Raw genomic sequence first — 18,264 nt, 5'->3', positions numbered from 1 at the left:
TTGTAATTGATAAGGATTTCTCTACTAAGCATACTATGTTTGCAGATATTTAGGAAACATGCTAAGTTCACATACTCGTTTCTCTGAAAAACACTTCTACAGCCAGTTATTTTACTTATTATTTTCCGTGTTGTCAGTCGGTTTTTGTTTTGGTCTGTGTGATCTCGCCCACTGTCAGTTCACCCAATAGTATTTCCTGCCAGTTGGCAGGAAACGCAGTGTATTGCAGCCTTGCACCCTCGTCTCCTCAGTTTTCATTGTCAATTGCGCTCATTCCTGTTGCGTGCCCTCAAACTGGCAACCCGCGTGAGCATTGAGTCTGAGGAGGAGGGGGCGGGGAAAACAACGATCTCTGATATTTTGAATCTGGACTGCAGTACCTATTTCGCTCACTAGCTGTCAATCTTACAGACAGCACTTTTAATAGGTAATCAGTGTAGAGATGATAAAATTGGAGTTATATGATCATATTTTCTTGACCTAGTAAGAACTCTAGCAGCTGCATTTTGGTTTAATTGTAGCTTGTTTATTGAGGATGCAGAGCAACCACATACGTTGTAATGCATTACACTAATCTAGTCTTGAGGTCATGAATGCGTGAACTAACTTTTCTGCATCAGAAACAGATAGCATGTTCTGTAGCTTAGCGATGTTTCTGAGGTGGAAGAAGGCTGTTTTTGTAACATATGACATGATTTTCGAAAGACAATCATATGCTGTCTAATAACACCCAGGTCTTTAACTGTAGAGGATGAAGTAACAGTACATCCTTCTAAATGCAAATTGTATTCTAAGAGATTCTGTGTACAGGTTTTTGGTCCAGTAAGTAAAACCTCAGTCTTATCTGAATTTAGAAAATTACAGGTCATCCAATAATGTATATCTTTAACACACTCTGCAAACTTGGATAATTTAGGGATTTCATCTGGTCTGAAATATAAGTATCATCGGCACAACAGTGGAAACTAATTCCATGTTTTCTTATAATATTACCAAGTGGCAGTATATATATTGAAAATAGCAAAGGGCCTAACACAGATCCTTGTGGCACTACATCATTTACTGGTGTTATCTTATATGTTCCCCTGTTTAAATAGACAAAATGGTAACGGTCTGATAGATACTATCTAAAAACCACCTTAATGCCTGTCCCTGAATACCACTGTAATTTTGTAGTCGATCAAAGAGTATTTTATGATCTATAGTGTCGAACGCAGCACTAAGATCAAGTAAAACTAGTATTGAGATACAGCCTTGGTTAGAAGCTTGAAATCATTTGTAATTTTAATGAGCACAGTTTTCATGTGCTATGATGGGGCTGAATCCAGATTGAAATTTTTCATAGATATCATTTTTTGCAAGGAGCACAATTGAGTGGACACAACATTTTCTAGTATTTTTGACGTAAATGGAAGATTTGAAATGGGTCTGTAATTTGCTAAATCATTTGGATCTAATTGTGGTGTCTTGGACCTGTTTACACCTGCTCATTTCATGCGTTTTTAATGATCGGATAGCTATGATTTGTTAAAACGTTCCATTTACATTTTCCCACATAAAACAAATATAAATCCGATCTTCAATTCCCGCGCTATATGCGGAGTTCACGTCAGCGAAAGCAACAGATTAGCTGCATTTTATTTATCATCAGCTAATTTCAAGATTAATGATTATTTTCTATGAATGATGTCAACATTGTTGATTCTTATTAGTGGTAGAGAGAGACTTTACATTTTAAATGCATATATCCTCTAAATGCAGATTTTGTCTTTGTTCTGGAGCACAAACATATTCATACTAACAGCTAGAAAACTTCAAAAATGCATATATGCATATATCCTCAAACATATTCATACTAACAGCTAAAACTAAAACTTCAAAAATGCATATATGCATATATCCTCAAACATATTCATACTAACAGCTAGAAAACTTCAATTTTAATTTCAGGGGGACAAAATTTTACTTTAAGTTTGTAATTACATATTTAATATATGGAATGTACTTATTTTAATGGAAAAATAAACCCTCTATTCTTAGGTCAATCTACCAAAACAAAACCACCAACAACTGTACTAACAACAAAAGCAACAACAAAGCCACCAATAGCAGCACCGGTAACAACAATACCAACACCAACACCAACACCTTTTGGTAAGTACTGATTACACCAAAGGAAATCTAAAGACAAAGAAGTTTACTCTATTATGAATGTCATGAAAACATAATGCCTGAAATTAAAAAGATTTCTGAAATGAAAATTGGGTGCTTGTGGTTTGTTGGTGCAGAGATTTTTTTTAATTGAATATTTATTTGATATCAATTTTCACACTCAGTTGTCTGACTGTCTCAGGAAATATCTCAGTTATAAATCTCAGTTATAACTTATGGCCTAATGGGGTTATGGTCTTTTCATGCTTATAAAATCTGCTTGTATCAACATTTTGTTATTGCTTTTTCTTTCTCTTTTACTCCAGTAAAACGTAAGATATCACTGTCAATAGACGAGATTTTTGATGCAGTCCTGAATAATCCGAACAGTGGCAAATTCAAGAAATACAAATCAGATATTGAGAAAGCAGTAAGTGTTAAATAAAAACATATTGTACCAAATGCAATTTGGAATTTTATTATGAAATATAATCAATGTTCTTGTGTTAGGGTATTAATTCAGCCATTTAGTAAAATTATCATGGGTTTTACTCTAGTTTCATTTGTCAAGAGACTGTAATTAGATGAATGTAAAGAGAAAAGTGCTTGACATTTTAACATTTATAAACAAAAACTGTAAGAACATCATTGTGATAACACAATATTAAAATAAATTATTATTTTTTTTAAATTCTGACACGGCTTTGTCTCATGTAGATCGGCAGCAGCTACAAGGGTGTAAAAGGTTTCATTTCTGCTACTGTCACTGGTTTCAGGTATGATATTTTTTCTCCCTATGATTTTTGCTTTGAAATGGTCATTAGGCTTTTGTTAGTTCAAATGCATAATAAACATTTTCTCGTATCTTTTTGTGTTTGAACAGGCCTGGAAGTGTGATAGTAGACTTCTTTATTACGTCAGATGAGGTGATACAGATTACTGGGGAGATAAACCAAGCAATTTACACCAACATGAAAGATGCCAAATTCAAAGTTGATCCAACTTCAGTCGCTGAAACTGGTAAAAGATTATGCTGTACTTTTCTAAAGAACAAATATGCAAAAAGATGTCAGATATGCGAGACAAAAGACATGTTGTTCAATAACCAGTATATTTCAAAATAATATTTTTTGAACATGTAAGCACAGCAGTGTTTGTAGTATATGCTTTCTTGGAGCTCTAACATGTCCATATCTGTCCTTGTATGTTCCAGATAACACAAACCTGCGACCAAGAGATCCTGTTTTTCCTGAACAAGATATAATACTCTCCTGCCCTGCCACCAACGTCCTTGGAAATATAGCTTGGAAATTTCAAGGAGAAATCGTACAGCAAAGCATGCGTTATGCGTTTTCATTAGATCGTCTCTCCCTCACTGTCAAGAGTGTTACCATCAGAGATAATGGTGAGTCTTTGCGCCCATGGCAGATCAAAGCTGCTGAAATATATAGTATATTATCTCAATCACAAAAGAAACCGCAACATAAATGTAGCTCCCTCTATCTTCCTCCACTGTCGGCACTCCTCTGGTGTGCTTCGCAGGTGTCAATCATTTGCACTCATTCTTCTGGTCTCTCTCTCAGAGCTCTCGGCCCGCTCTGCTTGGCACAATTCAAATAATTATTTGTTTTTAATAAAATGTTTAATTTTTAATAATTAGTAATTATTGATTTTTTTCCCATCTGAATATCCAATTAATCCAAAAACAAATCGACAGATTAATCGATTTTCAAAATCATTTTTAAATGTAGATCTACTAGAAACTCTGTTTTAACCGTCTTTGAAACTGAAATTAAATGTTTTTGTTTTTGCAGGTCGTTACGAATGTGTGTACAATACAACCACAGGGCTGCATATTACTTGGGACAGGATTGACTACATTAAGCCATATCCTAGTATGCAAGTACCTACTAATAAGACATACAAATGTGAAAATCAGTTGGTTGAGCTCGTCTGCTGTGTGAATTCTGATTACTCCATTAAGTGGGTGCAGGACAAAAAAATGCTGAGCAGCAGTAAGTATCAGAAATGGAAACAGTCCTTTTGTAATTTTACAAATTCAGTCTTAAAACCGCAATGGGACAATTTTATTTATTTATTTTAATTGAAGTATGTTAGTAGCCACATCTGTGATGTCTTTCATCTGCATCTTGTATTTCCAGAAACTGATTCACTGAAATGTATTACACAACAGTTTAATATCTTGAGTGAAAGTTCATGCGGGAAAAATAGCATATTCACCTGCAAATTGGACAATACAGATCTACTTAAATTCTCATACAGCTCAAGGGCTGTGGAACTATTTGTTTACAACCCTCTACCCTCAGACAGCAGTAAGTTCAAATTCTGTTTCCACCAATTCTGGGCCGTCACTGAAATTCACAGGGTCCAGAGTACCATAGATGCGGTGCCTTAGTGGTGCTCGCTTTCAGTCACCCACAATGACGACTCTGGAACAACATGTTATCACATTATTAACTCTTTCATAATAGTATCACAATAATATTATGTTTTATAAATCAGTTATTCGTCTTGGCCTAAACATAATTTTCTGCCTCTTTTCATAGCTGTCACATGCTTTGATCAAGTGTATGGTTTTGGAAAATTTGGTGATCCGCCTGTGGTGGGAGACTGTGAGAAAAATAAAGTTGGCTTCAGAGAAGGAGTGTGTCAATCCAATGGCTTTTGGAAAACTGTAAAGGACAACTGTGTTCTTCGTATCATTGATGCACTGGAACAGGAATCAAAGGTTTGCTTTTCAGTTTTACTGCCTGCCATGTTGCTTATGTAACACCTCCGGTCCTACTCGACCTGCTCCAAACGGGACTCGAACTGGCGGGTGTGCTAACAAGTTCACTAAAAACTGCAGTCTCTAGTGTCAGTCACTAGTGTGCCTCTTGAGATCAGGGGAGTGAGGTTTACACCCACAGCTCTCACTAGCTGGCCTCTGTTACACTTATAAAGCACAAGAAGTCTATTACCCATGCATCACAACACCAGTTATTTGGTGTAAAATATTAGAGAAATACATATAGTTTCACTGAGAAAAAAATGTGTTGTAGAAAGTTTTTTTCACTCAGAAATTGCTAGTACATTTTACAAATAATTACAAAGAATTGGCAAGTAACACATTGCATTAAATGTGAGATTCTGAAGTAGAAAGACAAATCGTGTTCTCTTGTAAAACTCCAATAATCATTGTTTTATTTAAAACTTCTAAAAGGTATTTTTTAAGTGTATCCAATTTTTGTAAATACTTGTATGTTGAGTAGATCTGAAAGACGAAATAGGGAAAGTGATATTTGTTAATGACACAATTATCGCTCAATCCAGGAATTCAGACTCCACTTGCAAAATACAGCAAACCCCCTTTTTTTGTTGCTTAAACCTTTTTTTGTTTTCTTTTTCCAAAGGTTGTGGATCCTGCAACTTTAACGGATTTTGTAATTAAAGTGAAAAATGCCACCACAGACAATAGCAGAGATGTAGTTCAATCTCAAGCTACAGTTTCGACAATTGTGGGAATACTAAACAATGTTGCAGCCGTCTCCCAAAATTTTACGCTGGATGAAGTTGTATTAACGGTAAGCTCAAATTTATTGCTGTTATACTTTGTTACTTGCATGACTGTATTGCTGCAGTTCTATTTAGGCCACACACCTGTTGACATGAGCTTTTAAAGTGGAAGTGTCTATGAATCTAGTATTTTTCATTTCATGCAGGTGTCTTGTTTTTAGAAGAGAAACTGCAAAAGCTAAAAATAAGCCTCTAATGGGTATTTTTAGGTTATCTAAATGTGATGCATTTTAACATTTTTCCAATCTTACATCATTTATCTTCCAGAGTTTCCTCAATATCGTGGATGTCATTTCATCAGAGTCAGCTAAACTTGTATGGGTAGAGTTAAATTCAAATGCTGCAAGCCAAGGCAACAGCTCTCAACTCCTGAATTCCATTGAAAATGTTATAAAAGCGACATCCGACACAAATTTCAACATAACGAGTCCATCCAACTCATTCCTGTTCAAAAAAGTAACAACATCCGTAGACTTTAGGGATGTATTGAGGCTCAACTCGACCGCTGAAATATTCATCCCAGATATTACATCCACTCGTCAAAATGTTACCATCACAGCAGTGGCCTTCTCTTCCTTGCGCAATGTTATGCCTGCAAGAAATTATACAGATAACCTAAATGAGACTGAAAATGTCATCAATGGACTCATTGTTGTAGTGAATACAAGCAAACCTATTAACAACATAGAGCTAAGCTTTGAAAAACTTAGCAATACGGTAGCTCGAAACAATAATTCAGTAAAATTAGGGAACCCTCAATGTGCTTTCTGGGAATTTAACCTTTTTAATAGGACTGGAGGATGGGACTCAACAGGATGTGAGCTCAAACAGATAAACAAACTTGTCACTTGTCATTGTAATCACACCACTTCATTTTCAATATTGATGTCCCCTTCTGCTCCTGAAGATCTTGCCTTGTCTGTCATTACGTACGTTGGTGTTGGTATTTCGATAGCCAGCTTGGTTGTGTGCCTGATCATCGAAATGATCATCTGGAAGGAAATATCCAGAAACTCTACGTCATATATCCGGCATGTATCCTTAGTCAATATTGCTCTTTCTCTCCTGATCGCTGACATATGCTTCATTATCGCGGCTGCTATCGCAAAGCCCGGGGAGGACTATATTAACTCGTGTAGCGCTGCAGTGTTTTTCACCCACTTCTTCTACCTGGCCCTCTTCTTCTGGATGATGGTCTCAGCCCTTCTGCTCCTCTACCGCACCATCTCGGTTTTCTCTCAGATTTCCACATCGGTAATGATGGCAGTTGCCTTCGTCGTGGGCTATGGCGCACCTCTCCTCATCGCAGTTATTACCGTCGCCTCCACCGCCGGAAGTCAAAAATACGTCACACAGAATGGGACATGCTGGCTGAACTGGGACATTTCCAGGACCCTTCTGGCTTTTGTCATACCAGCTCTGGTCATTGTGGTTGTCAATATTATTGTCGTGATTCTAGTCATGGTGAAAATGCTCAGGGAAAGAGTGGGAGAGAGCACCAGAGATGAAAAGAACATCTTGGTGGTCATTCTCAGAAGTGTGGCCATTTTGACGCCCATCTTCGGCATCACATGGGGTCTCGGATTGGGCATTGTGATACAGCCTAAAGCTTTGGCCCTCCACTACTTGTTTACAATCTTCAACTCCTTGCAGGTATAAATGATCACTTAGATATAAATCTTAAGAATCGATTCATTTTAAGATATTCTTGGTTCAGTAGTGAAGCTCAATTATCTATCTAGTGTTGATTACCACAAAAATACATTTCAAGCTTACTGTGAGGCATGTACTGTGGAAGTGAATGGACCAATCCATAAAGGTACAAATATTCACAGTTTCAATAGTATAGCTACAAGATGTAAACAATATGAGTTTTAAAGGGATAGTTTGCCCAAAAATGAACATTTTGTCATCACTTACTCACCCTCAAGTTGTTTGTGTTTCTTTCTTCTGTTGAACACAAAAGAAGATATTTTAAAGAATGTTGGTAATCAAAGAGTTGACGGTAGCCATTGACTTCCATAGTAGTTAAAAAAATACTATGGAAGTCAATAGGGCCCAGTAACTGTCTGGTTACCATTTTTTTTATATATATTCTTTTGTGTTCAACATAAGAAAGAAATTCATACAGGTTTGGAACAACTTGAGGGTGAGTAAGTGATGACAATTAAAAACTATGGGTGAACTACCCCTTTAACATGATAGTGTGAAAAAATATTTTGTGTGACGTTATATCATGGTTTACACCTTTGTTGACATGATAACGTGACAATGCTGTAAACCCTAAAACCATAAAACAACTGCTAAAATGATTTAAACAACTTCAATCAAATTGGCATGCCTCCGTCCAATCAACAACCGATAGATTGAGTCCCCACCCTAAATATTTTTCTATTTTCATAATTCATTACACTCAGATGTCGCTTCATCGCAACTTTAAAGAATTCAACATTATGCCACAAATGCTTGTACTGAACCTGGAATATTCCTTCAAAGATTCATACATTTCACATTCAAACATTATTACAGTTTATTAGAAAAAAACAACTACTAACTCGTATGGCCTGTTCACTAATTTCAGGGCTTCTTAATATTGGTCGTTGGATTACTGATGGAAAAGAGGGTAAGAGCTGAGTTTCTTGCTTTATGAGTTGTTCTTGACATTACGTTCTAATTATTTGTTGTCTGAGACGCTTTATTTTTTCCAAAAAGGTTCGGCAGACACTTAAAGCGAGATTCGCTAGACTCACTGGACCCCGTGCCTCACATGTAAACACATTTTCCTCATTTGTTTCCTTCAAGTTTTTCCTGCAAAAATGTTTATTGAAAACACAATGCCATCTTTCCTATCACAGAGCTATGAAGTCTATACCCACAGCAGTTCTTCCAACAGAACGACTCTCACAGATGTTTTCAACACCATTCTGAGAAGAGGGAGGAGTAAGTTGAATGTCAATGTTCTGCACTGCACTCTATGTTAATTTCTGGTGCATATTGCCTGAACTTTTATTGTAATGATCTTATGTTTTACAGATGCTGGGGCAAATATAAACACCTCACACAGCTCCCATAGGTTTCTGGACACTTAGTCGGACAGACAGACAGACGGCTTAATTTCCTGTTGGAATGCTTCTCTAATCGCAGTGCCGCAGGCACAACTTCTTACTGAGAGTGTTTGATTTTTGTCTAGACTTCTTTACAATCCCTTCCTGAATGCTACAACTTGAATATTCAGTACTTTTCTGTTTTCTATTGGTCAACCAGATTGGCCAAGTTAGATTAAAAACATCTATTTTTGATCTGTACACACTGTTTTATGAAAATGGAAATTAAATTCTGGTTTCTGTTTGAACACTGTTTAGTTTATCCTTCCTCTCTATTAAATGCATCAATGAATAACACTTGTTTCAAATGTCATTATTGGGGGTGCTTGCCAAATCAAGCATCCTGATTATTTTGAGGGAAATCTTTTTAGAAGAGAGAAAAACATTAATCCTACATAATGATTTTTTTATTGAAACAATAAGGCATGCTTTTTTTCCTCAAGGAACTCACGGCTTGAAACTTCTCTTTAATCCCAATTTGGTAACACTTTATAATAACGGCATGCTATGAATCATTAGTTAAGCATTAGTATAGTTAATTCATTATTTATAAAGCATTAATAGAAATTAATAAGCAGTTTATGAATACAGCTATTAATGATTTATTCTTGTTATATTTATTTATAAGTATAATGTCTTTAATAATTGTATTTTCATACTTTATTAATGATCAATTTATCATTTTTAAATGATTACATTATTTACAAACCTGTTATTTAGGAGTTGTCATTGGTTCATAAAATAATTTAAAAAGTGGAAATAAATGATTAATAAACTATTTAAATGTACATTTATACATCTTATTATTTAGACATATATTAATAGTTGTTCAGTGTGTTAATAAATGCTTTATTAACACGTATTCCTACTGTAATTCATGATTAATTCATGTAGTTATAAAACATTTAGTAGGGGTCGCTGTTTGAGAAAAACGGAAACTGCATAGTGTGCCTTTAATAACTAATGATCTTTGCAATGGAAGTGAATCAATCAAAAACTAACTTTAGCTGGACTAACTTTTTTCAAGAGCTGCTGTAAAGCCAAAACAATCTATTACTTTAATTTCCAATTATCTCTGTAAAGCTGCTTTGAAACAATCTATATTGTTAAAAGCGCTATATAAATGAAGGTGACTTGACTTGACTGACACTGTAAAATCTTTCGTACACTCATTTACTTTGCACAACTAGGCCTATTTGCAATGCATTCTGAAATGGGTTGATGAATATGTATGTGTGTGATTTTATTTTGCTGTCATATCATTAAATTACTTTTTATTAAAGAAAAATATCCAAAAGAATAAATAATAGCAATAGCCTTTGTTTTACTGTAGCTAATGCAGTAATGCATAGTTAATTTTATTTTAGAATAAGAAAAAATCTGTATGGGTTCATGGAAAGATTGGTTTGAATTATATTCATAGCAAAATGTATGTGTATGCTTAAATATAACAACAGATGCTGTTTTCTGCAAGTGTTTTTTTCTTTGACACTCACCAAACAGATTCAATATTCCTCAAAATTAACCTTAAAAAAGTATTCCTTAAAAAATGCACAATATAATACAATTACAGAATTGATATAAATATAAAAAAATAAATAAATCTACCTGTCTGAAAACTGCAGTGGTGGTGTGTGTATTCTGTCGGCTGTGCAGTGGATCAATGAAAATGCACAGGGATATATCAGTAAAAGTGCTCCTGTCCGCAATTATTCAATGCAGTCAAAAGAGACCTTCACTCTGGATCTACAGCCATTATATCTACAATAAGATGAAGAGGAAGAACATTCTGGAATGGGCAAAGGAGCTGAACCTTTCTGGGTTCAGTATGCCGGGAAAGCCTAGTATTGTGTGTGTGGAGGGTCTGCAGTCTGCTTGTGATGAGTTCTGTGCCAGGTATGAATTGAAATCTAAACCAAATCAATAGGGTCTACTCTTACTCTTTTGTGAACACGTGCAAACTCAAAATACCAAAGATGAGTTTAATACCTAATTTAAAATAGGTTTTGTTTGTGTGCCTGTGTGTGTTTGACTATACTTGTTAGGTCCAAAATAAGGATCTCATTTATTATGTTAGGGGCCTGTGTGTGTATGTGTTTCATGGCTGTTTAGATGACTATAAAACATTTCTTGAACTTGGACATACAGTGAGGAAAATAAGTATTTGAACACCCTGCTATTTTGCAAGTTCTCCCACTTGGAAATCATGAAGGGGTCTGAAATTGTCATTGTAGGTGCATGTCCACTGTGAGAGACATAATCTAAAAAAAAAAAAATCCAGAAATCACAATGTATGATTTTTTAACTATTTATTTGTATGATACAGCTGCAAATAAGTATTTGAACACCTGAGAAAATCAATGTTAATATTTGGTGCAGTAGCCTTTGTTTGCAATTACAGAGGTCAAACGTTTCCTGTAGTTTTTCACCAGGTTTGCACACACTGCAGGAGGGATTTTGGCCCACTCCTCCACACAGATCTTCTCTAGATCAGTCAGGTTTCTGGGCTGTCGCTGAGAAACACGGAGTTTGAGCTCCCTCCAAAGATTCTCTATTGGGTTTAGGTCTGGAGACTGGCTAGGCCACGCCAGAACCTTGATATGCTTCTTACAGAGCCACTCCTTGGTTATCCTGGCTGTGTGCTTCGGGTCATTGTCATGTTGGAAGACCCAGCCTCGACCCATCTTCAATTGGTCATTGGTCAAAGTCATTGGCAAACTTAAGACGGGCCTTGACATGTGCTGGTTTAAGCAGGGGAACCTTCCGTGCCATGCATGATTTCAAACCATGACGTCTTAGTGTATTACCAACAGTAACCTTGGAAACGGTGGTCCCAGCTCTTTTCAGGTCATTGACCAGCTCCTCCCGTGTAGTTCTGGGCTGATTTCTCACCTTTCTTAGGATCATTGAGACCCCACGAGGTGAGATCTTGCATGGAGCCCCAGTCCGAGGGAGATTGACAGTCATGTTTAGCTTCTTCCATTTTCTAATGATTGCTCCAACAGTGGACCTTTCTTCACCAAGCTGCTTGGCAATTTCCCCGTAGCCCTTTCCAGCCTTGTGGAGGTGTACAATTTTGTCTCTAGTGTCTTTGGACAGCTCTTTGGTCTTGGCCATGTTAGTAGTTGGATTCTTACTGATTGTATGGGGTGGACAGGTGTCTTTATGCAGCTAACGACCTCAAACAGGTGCATCTAATTTAGGATAATAAATGGAGTGGAGGTGGACATTTTAAAGGCAGACTAACAGGTCTTTGAGGGTCAGAATTCTAGCTGATAGACAGGTGTTCAAATACTTATTTGCAGCTGTATCATACAAATAAATAGTTAAAAAATCATATATTGTGATTTCTGGATTTTTTTTTTAGATTATGTCTCTCACAGTGGACATGCACCTACGATGACAATTTCAGACCCCTCCATGATTTCCAAGTGGGAGAACTTGCAAAATAGCAGGGTGTTCAAATACTTATTTTCCTCACTGTATGTTTAAGTGCTTAAATTAAAACCTAACACTGAAAGTGTTTTTTTGAAAGTGAAAGTGTTTTAAAGTTCATTTAACTTAATAAAATATATGATATTAACTCAAAAACTGCAATGTATTAAGCAGAACTTAAACCGAATAAGTTATGAATAACCTATTTGTTATTTTAGCTCTAAGCATTTAAGTTGAATTTAATTAATTTAATCTTGTTTATGGTTGAAAATAAAATTAATATTAAAAGTAGGCTAAATTAGAAACCAGTGGGTGGGTTTACAATTTCTAATTTCTTTTAAATTTTATTTTTCAAGAAATTACTTTTGTATAAGGCCTATACTTTTATAGTTTTCATAGCGCATTAAATAAACACATAAATAAATACATTTAAAGTTTTTAGCTTCATTCGAAGCATAGGTCTCTTTACGACGTTCTCCCTCACGCACCGGAAAACCCCGCGTATTTATTTCAATCTGCCCATTCCCCACAGCTCACACGGAGTAAGGATGGCGGCCATGAAGAGATTTAACAGGTAAGCACGGCAAACTGCTTCGTCCTCTTTAGAGCACTTTTATACGTTTAACGTTGTATTGTCGTGACTCTTCATCTTATGAAGACCGACTAGCTAAAGTACTTACTACTGTAGTAAGTTAATTTGTGTCACGTCATAGACACAAGCCAACGCGAAATTGCATTTAACTTACTCAGAGATTTTTTTTTTAATCAGGGGCAGTAACGTTAACTTAGTTGTGCTGTGAGTACACGACAATTTTGTCAGTGGAAAAGTAATTTATATTTGTGTGCGTTTTGTCATATTTTTACAGACAATCGTGTCCCGCGCAATTTTGGATATTTATCAGTGAGGAGACTGACTCCACTAACCGTCATTCACACGGCAGAAACTAAAGAAATAGGTAATACAAGCTGAGATACTCTTTTATTTATTAGCCTATGCTGTGAGTAAACCACAGATTCGTCAGTGGAAAATTTTAGTTCTGTGTTTTCATATTTTAGCGTAGACCCGCGCAATTTTGGATATCCGTGAGGAGAATATCATCCACCAAGCGACATTCACCCGGCAAAAACTAAATAAAAAAGGTAATACAACAAGCTGACCTATTTCTTCATTTATAATGCTGTGAGTAAACTTAATTTTTTTCAGTGGAAGATTAATTCATTTCTGTGTGTTTTCTCACATTTTTGCTTAGACAAAAGTGTCCCGAGCAATTTTGGATCAGTGATGAGACTACCATCCACCGACCATCATTCACATGACAACAACTACAGAAAAAGGTAATACAAGCTGACCTATTCCTTTATTTATTATGCTTTGAGTAAACCAATTTTTTTGACCATGGAAAACTACAGTTTTGTCAGTGGAAGAGTCATTAATATTTTTGTGTTTTCTCACGTATTTGCATAGACAAATGTGTCCCGTGCAATTTAGGGTTTATATCAGTGAGGAGACTGACCATAGACTGTAAAAAAAGATGGACGACGCCCCTTCGCTCTCTTCCATTGATGAGAACTTAAGCCGCCAGTGTCCCGATATGGCGCTGACATATTGGAACTTGAGTCTGCGCAGTAGCGATCTTGGGACCAGACCTGCGCAGTAGTGAGCAGGAAGTAAAGCCGCGAAATCAACGCTCCGCCCTCACTCTCGCCGAATGCACTCAGGGAGAGTGGATTCTGCACACTTTTTTAAAAATTTATTGCAGTACGACAAGAGGCTTGTTCAAATAAAGTAAATCTCCTCAGTCCTCCGAAGATCCCGAAAAAAATGTCCGTTGGTGCTTCAGTGACTACTTCGCTCAGAGAACCTGTCAATCACAGCTGTCCATCATGACGTTACACCACCGCATCACGTAACTAACTAAAAACCAACTTATTTTTGAAACAGACACTTGAACTTACATCAGCGTGATAAAAACGACAGCAAATGAAAGAAACCACCTTTGGAAAAAAGGTATTTGAAGTGTAATTTAATTGTTTAGTTGGTCTCACGTCCCGTTGAATAACCCCCAATTTCCACCGGCTGCGTTACGGCTGCGTTGCGGCTCCGGCACGGCGGCGGAGGCAATAGGTTTCCATTAAAGTCAATGAGTGTATTTCCACTGAATGCGGTACAGCTGCGTTCCGACTCCGGCGATCCGCAGCCCTCCGGAGCAGATACGCAGAGCTTCTATTTTTGCCGGATGCCGGAGAGCTCCGCAGCACTACAGGGCAGAATGCGCAGGACAGGAAGTCGAGCAAAAAAACAGAACAAACCAAAACAAAATAAAAGATCCGGTTAATTTTCTAAATAAAATACACCGTGATCATGGCGGATCATATTTCCCTACACTACACCTTGAAAAAGTCATAATATGCCATTCCTCATAACGTTCTGTTTATAGAAACTATATATCGCGCGATCATACGTGAATTAGCGAGATCTCGTGGGTCCTCGTGACTTCAGCTGTCAGTCATGGACGCAGCCGTTCCGCAACAAATCCGGACCTGGTGGGTATTGACGGATGACGGAACACGGAGCTGTCACGCAGCGGAGCCGTTCCGCAGCCGTTACGCATCTGGTGGAAATTGGGGGTAACACGGGGAGGCGGGGCTTATGACCTATACTAGGACCAGTCACCGGGGGGCGATCGAGACGTTTTGGCTTCACTTTTCAGGGCTTGTGCGGCACGCTTGAGACTGACTGACTATCCTCCACATCGACTGTCATTCACGTGGCAAAAACTAAAGGAAAAGGTACTATAAGCTGACCTATTCTATTATTTATTATGCTGTGAGTAATTTACATTTTGTCAGTGGAAAATGTATTAATATTTTTTTTTGCGTGGTTTTTTTTTTTTTTTTTTTTTTTTCACAGTTCGGCATAGACAAACGTGTCCTGCGCATTTTTGGATCTATATCAGTGAGAAGACTGACTGACTATCCTCCAGCGACTGTCATTCACACGGCAAAAACTAAAGAAAGCAAGAACTGAGAACTGATAAGAATGTAAAATGTGTACCTTGAAATTGAGATATAAAGGGTATGCACTGACATCACTTTCCTGCCGGAACACGCCCCCCTAAGTCAGACTGAGTGGCTAAAAAGCTGCAGCATGACTGGAGTTAACAGGGAAACTGAGAAAACGCGAGTAAAACAATTAGAGACTGTGTTTTCCCTAACACATGGAAAAAGGCTGTAGTTACACCGCTCTTTAAATCAGGGGATCCAAGCCTGATTTCAAATTATCGACCAATATCAATCTTGCTGGTTATGTCAAAGGTTTTGGAGAAGGTTGTAGCTGAACAATTAATAAACTGTCTAAAGAGTAATAACTTACAACATAAACGTCAATTTGGTTTTAGAGCCCAGCATTCCACAGAAACAGCTATATGTTATTTCTTGGAAAAAGCTAGACATTCTTTGGATCACGGACATGTGATGGGAGCAGTATTCATTAACCTAAAAAAGGCATTTGATACAGTTAACCACACTATTCTTTTATCTAAATTAAGTGCATTTAATTTTAGTAAACGTTCAATTGAGTGGTTTACCTCTTATTTAAATCTAAGAGATCAGTGTGTTAAAATCGAGGATACAAAATCATTGTTTATGAGAAACAAAATGGGCTTACCACAAGGCTCAATCTTAGGCTCCTTGCTTTTTAGTTTGTTTATAAATGATCTACCATGTTGTTGTCCAGATGTTGAATGTCAGCTTTATGCTGATGACACAGTAATTTATACATTGGCTAAGTCATCTGCCAAGGTTGCTGCAGTTTTAAATGAACAAATGGAAAGGATATCTATATGGCTCCAGAAAAATCATCCTACTCTGAATGTTAAGAAAACTGTCTTTATGTGCTTTTCTAATAGAAAGCAAAAAGAAAAAGTAATAATTAGAGTAAATAATAAAGAAATAGAGGAGGTAGATCAGTTAAATTTTTTAGTTATTGTTTTAGATTCACAACTTAAATTTGATAAACATAAAAAAGCTCTCAAAAATGGTAAGGATTAACCTAAATTGTTTCAGACTTATTAGAAAATATATCTCAATTGAGGCAGCACATATTTTTATGCATGCAATGATCTTGTCCCGCATTTCATACTGTATTACAGTTTGGACTCAAACAAGTGATTCCTTAATTTAAAAAAATTAAATGTTGTATAATCGAGCTCTAAAAATAATGGATAAAAAGCCAAATCGATGGCATCACAAAAAAATGTAATATACTAAGCTTTACAAATGTTAAAAATCTGTCATATATAAAATTGATTTTTAAATGTTTGCACAATAAGGCACCATCTGTTCTATGTAAGTTTAAGGCAATACTTGAAATAAAGTCCTTTACATTGAAGGTAAAGCGGTGGTTTAAAATAAACCAGAACTGCACGCATATTTAAATGTAACAATTGTTTAGGTACATTTTAATTTTTTTAAAGCTCCATTCTATAATTTAGGTAGGTATTTGAATGTCTATAAGTGACATATTGTGGTAGTTTTATTCTATGAGTAATAGTTTTATTTTATTTTTATTTTTTTTATTAGAAAAGCCTTTCTAGGGACCTGAGATGCAAATTAGCTTTTGCTATACTCTCTATGTGCAATACATATTTTTTTCAGTTTTGACTGGGATCATGTTTTTTTGTACTGTCCCTATACAAATAAACAAATAAATAAATACCGCTCTGTCTTTTTGCCACTTAGTGGGCGTAACCGCAGTCACTCCGGCCGACTGTGACATCACACGCATAACCTCTATTCTAGCATTTATGCTGTGAGTAAACCAGTTTTGTCAGTGGAATTATTTTTATTTTTTATTTTTTTTCACAGTTCGGCAGACAGAAGTCCTGTGCAATTTTGTATATTTGACAGTGAGGAGACTGACTGACCATCTTTCACAACTCAGTCATGCCTAAGAACTTTTTGTAAAATAACTGATTTTTCAATAAATACTGTTAATAATTGCATCCTTTTCTTTCACCATTGCTTTATACCAATGTTTTTCCTTTGTCTTATATAACTTTATTAATTTGAGTTTAATCAACTTAAATCATTTACGGCAGTTGGTTTCCTAAAACCATTTGAGTAGCTATTTAGTTGTTAAGACTTGATTAGATTTATTAAATTAACTCAAACCAGTTAGTTTAAATGGTTTAAATTACTTTAAAAGTTTAATGGAATGAACTTAAAATATTCATATACTCAAAATGATTGACTAAACCAACACTAAATTATGAGTGATTATGACTCAATATATATAAGTTCTCAATACTCATATGTATTTATTTTTAAACTTAAATGGTTTGCCGCAATCAGTTTCCTCAATCGGTTTGAGATGAGTTAACTTGTTGGGTTTTACAGGCGATCTCCCAAATTCATATAGAGTAGATTAACTTTGAATTTTGATGGTTTTATGTTCTCTGCAACTAATAATTGACCGTACTTTATGGTTGACACAAACAATCTTAATTTCATTTTCAAATTGTTTTTAATTATTATATTATATTAAACTAATGGTCAAAGTCCGAAGGAGATTTTTTTAATGTTTTGAAAGTCCCTTATGTTCACCAAGGCTGCATTTATTTAATTAAAAAAAACTGTAATATTTGTGAATGAAATATTACAATTTAAAATAACTTTTATATTTAAATATATTTTAATATATATATTCCTGTGATGGCAAAGCGGATTTTTATTATTGATGCATTTTTTTAAATATATTTTCAGGGTGAAAGTATTAACATGGAAAACAATTATGCTTCATCACAGAGAGGATGTCCCTTTGGAAAACAGCTCGATAGAGGAGAGAACTGACTCCCTTCGCAAGTTCACTGGATTTCATGAAGCTATTTTTGAAGCTACCAGAGGAAACCATATGGACCTTGGACAGCTTTATCAGTTCCTTAATGAAAAAGGATGTTCTGATATCTTTTAAATGTACTTTGGGATTAAGGGGAGATAA

General features: G+C 36.0%; 2 protein-coding genes across 2 annotated transcripts in view; both read left to right on the top strand.

The window, feature by feature from the left end:
• The window catches only part of LOC307173160 (uncharacterized protein), a gene marked incomplete at its 5' end in the record, with an annotated part of 34,706 nt that extends 25,585 nt beyond the window's left edge, over positions 1 to 9,121 (top strand). The window contains 14 exons of the mRNA XM_079896048.1: positions 2,041 to 2,154; positions 2,478 to 2,581; positions 2,869 to 2,927; positions 3,035 to 3,171; positions 3,365 to 3,556; positions 3,966 to 4,166; positions 4,314 to 4,484; positions 4,719 to 4,900; positions 5,565 to 5,735; positions 5,995 to 7,380; positions 8,309 to 8,350; positions 8,440 to 8,496; positions 8,583 to 8,667; positions 8,761 to 9,121. Of these exons, the coding sequence (XP_079752174.1) occupies positions 2,041 to 2,154; positions 2,478 to 2,581; positions 2,869 to 2,927; positions 3,035 to 3,171; positions 3,365 to 3,556; positions 3,966 to 4,166; positions 4,314 to 4,484; positions 4,719 to 4,900; positions 5,565 to 5,735; positions 5,995 to 7,380; positions 8,309 to 8,350; positions 8,440 to 8,496; positions 8,583 to 8,667; positions 8,761 to 8,816 (2,957 nt within the window). The 3' untranslated portion in view covers positions 8,817 to 9,121. The remainder of the gene's footprint in view (positions 1 to 2,040; positions 2,155 to 2,477; positions 2,582 to 2,868; positions 2,928 to 3,034; positions 3,172 to 3,364; positions 3,557 to 3,965; positions 4,167 to 4,313; positions 4,485 to 4,718; positions 4,901 to 5,564; positions 5,736 to 5,994; positions 7,381 to 8,308; positions 8,351 to 8,439; positions 8,497 to 8,582; positions 8,668 to 8,760) is intronic.
• Positions 9,122 to 10,433: 1,312 nt separating this feature from the next.
• LOC307173159 (RWD domain-containing protein 2B-like) lies at positions 10,434 to 18,264 on the top strand (the record flags this gene model as incomplete). Its single annotated transcript, XM_079896047.1, is given in 4 exon segments — positions 10,434 to 10,570; positions 10,572 to 10,727; positions 18,030 to 18,234; positions 18,238 to 18,264. Coding segments are annotated over 4 exon segments (525 nt in total), but the record flags the coding sequence as incomplete, so codon positions are not given.

This window comes from Squalius cephalus (assembly GCF_949319135.1).
Source record: "Squalius cephalus genome assembly, chromosome: 16".
NCBI classification, from domain to species: Eukaryota; Metazoa; Chordata; class Actinopteri; order Cypriniformes; family Leuciscidae; genus Squalius; species Squalius cephalus.
This window is presented reverse-complemented; position numbering and strand designations above follow the sequence as displayed.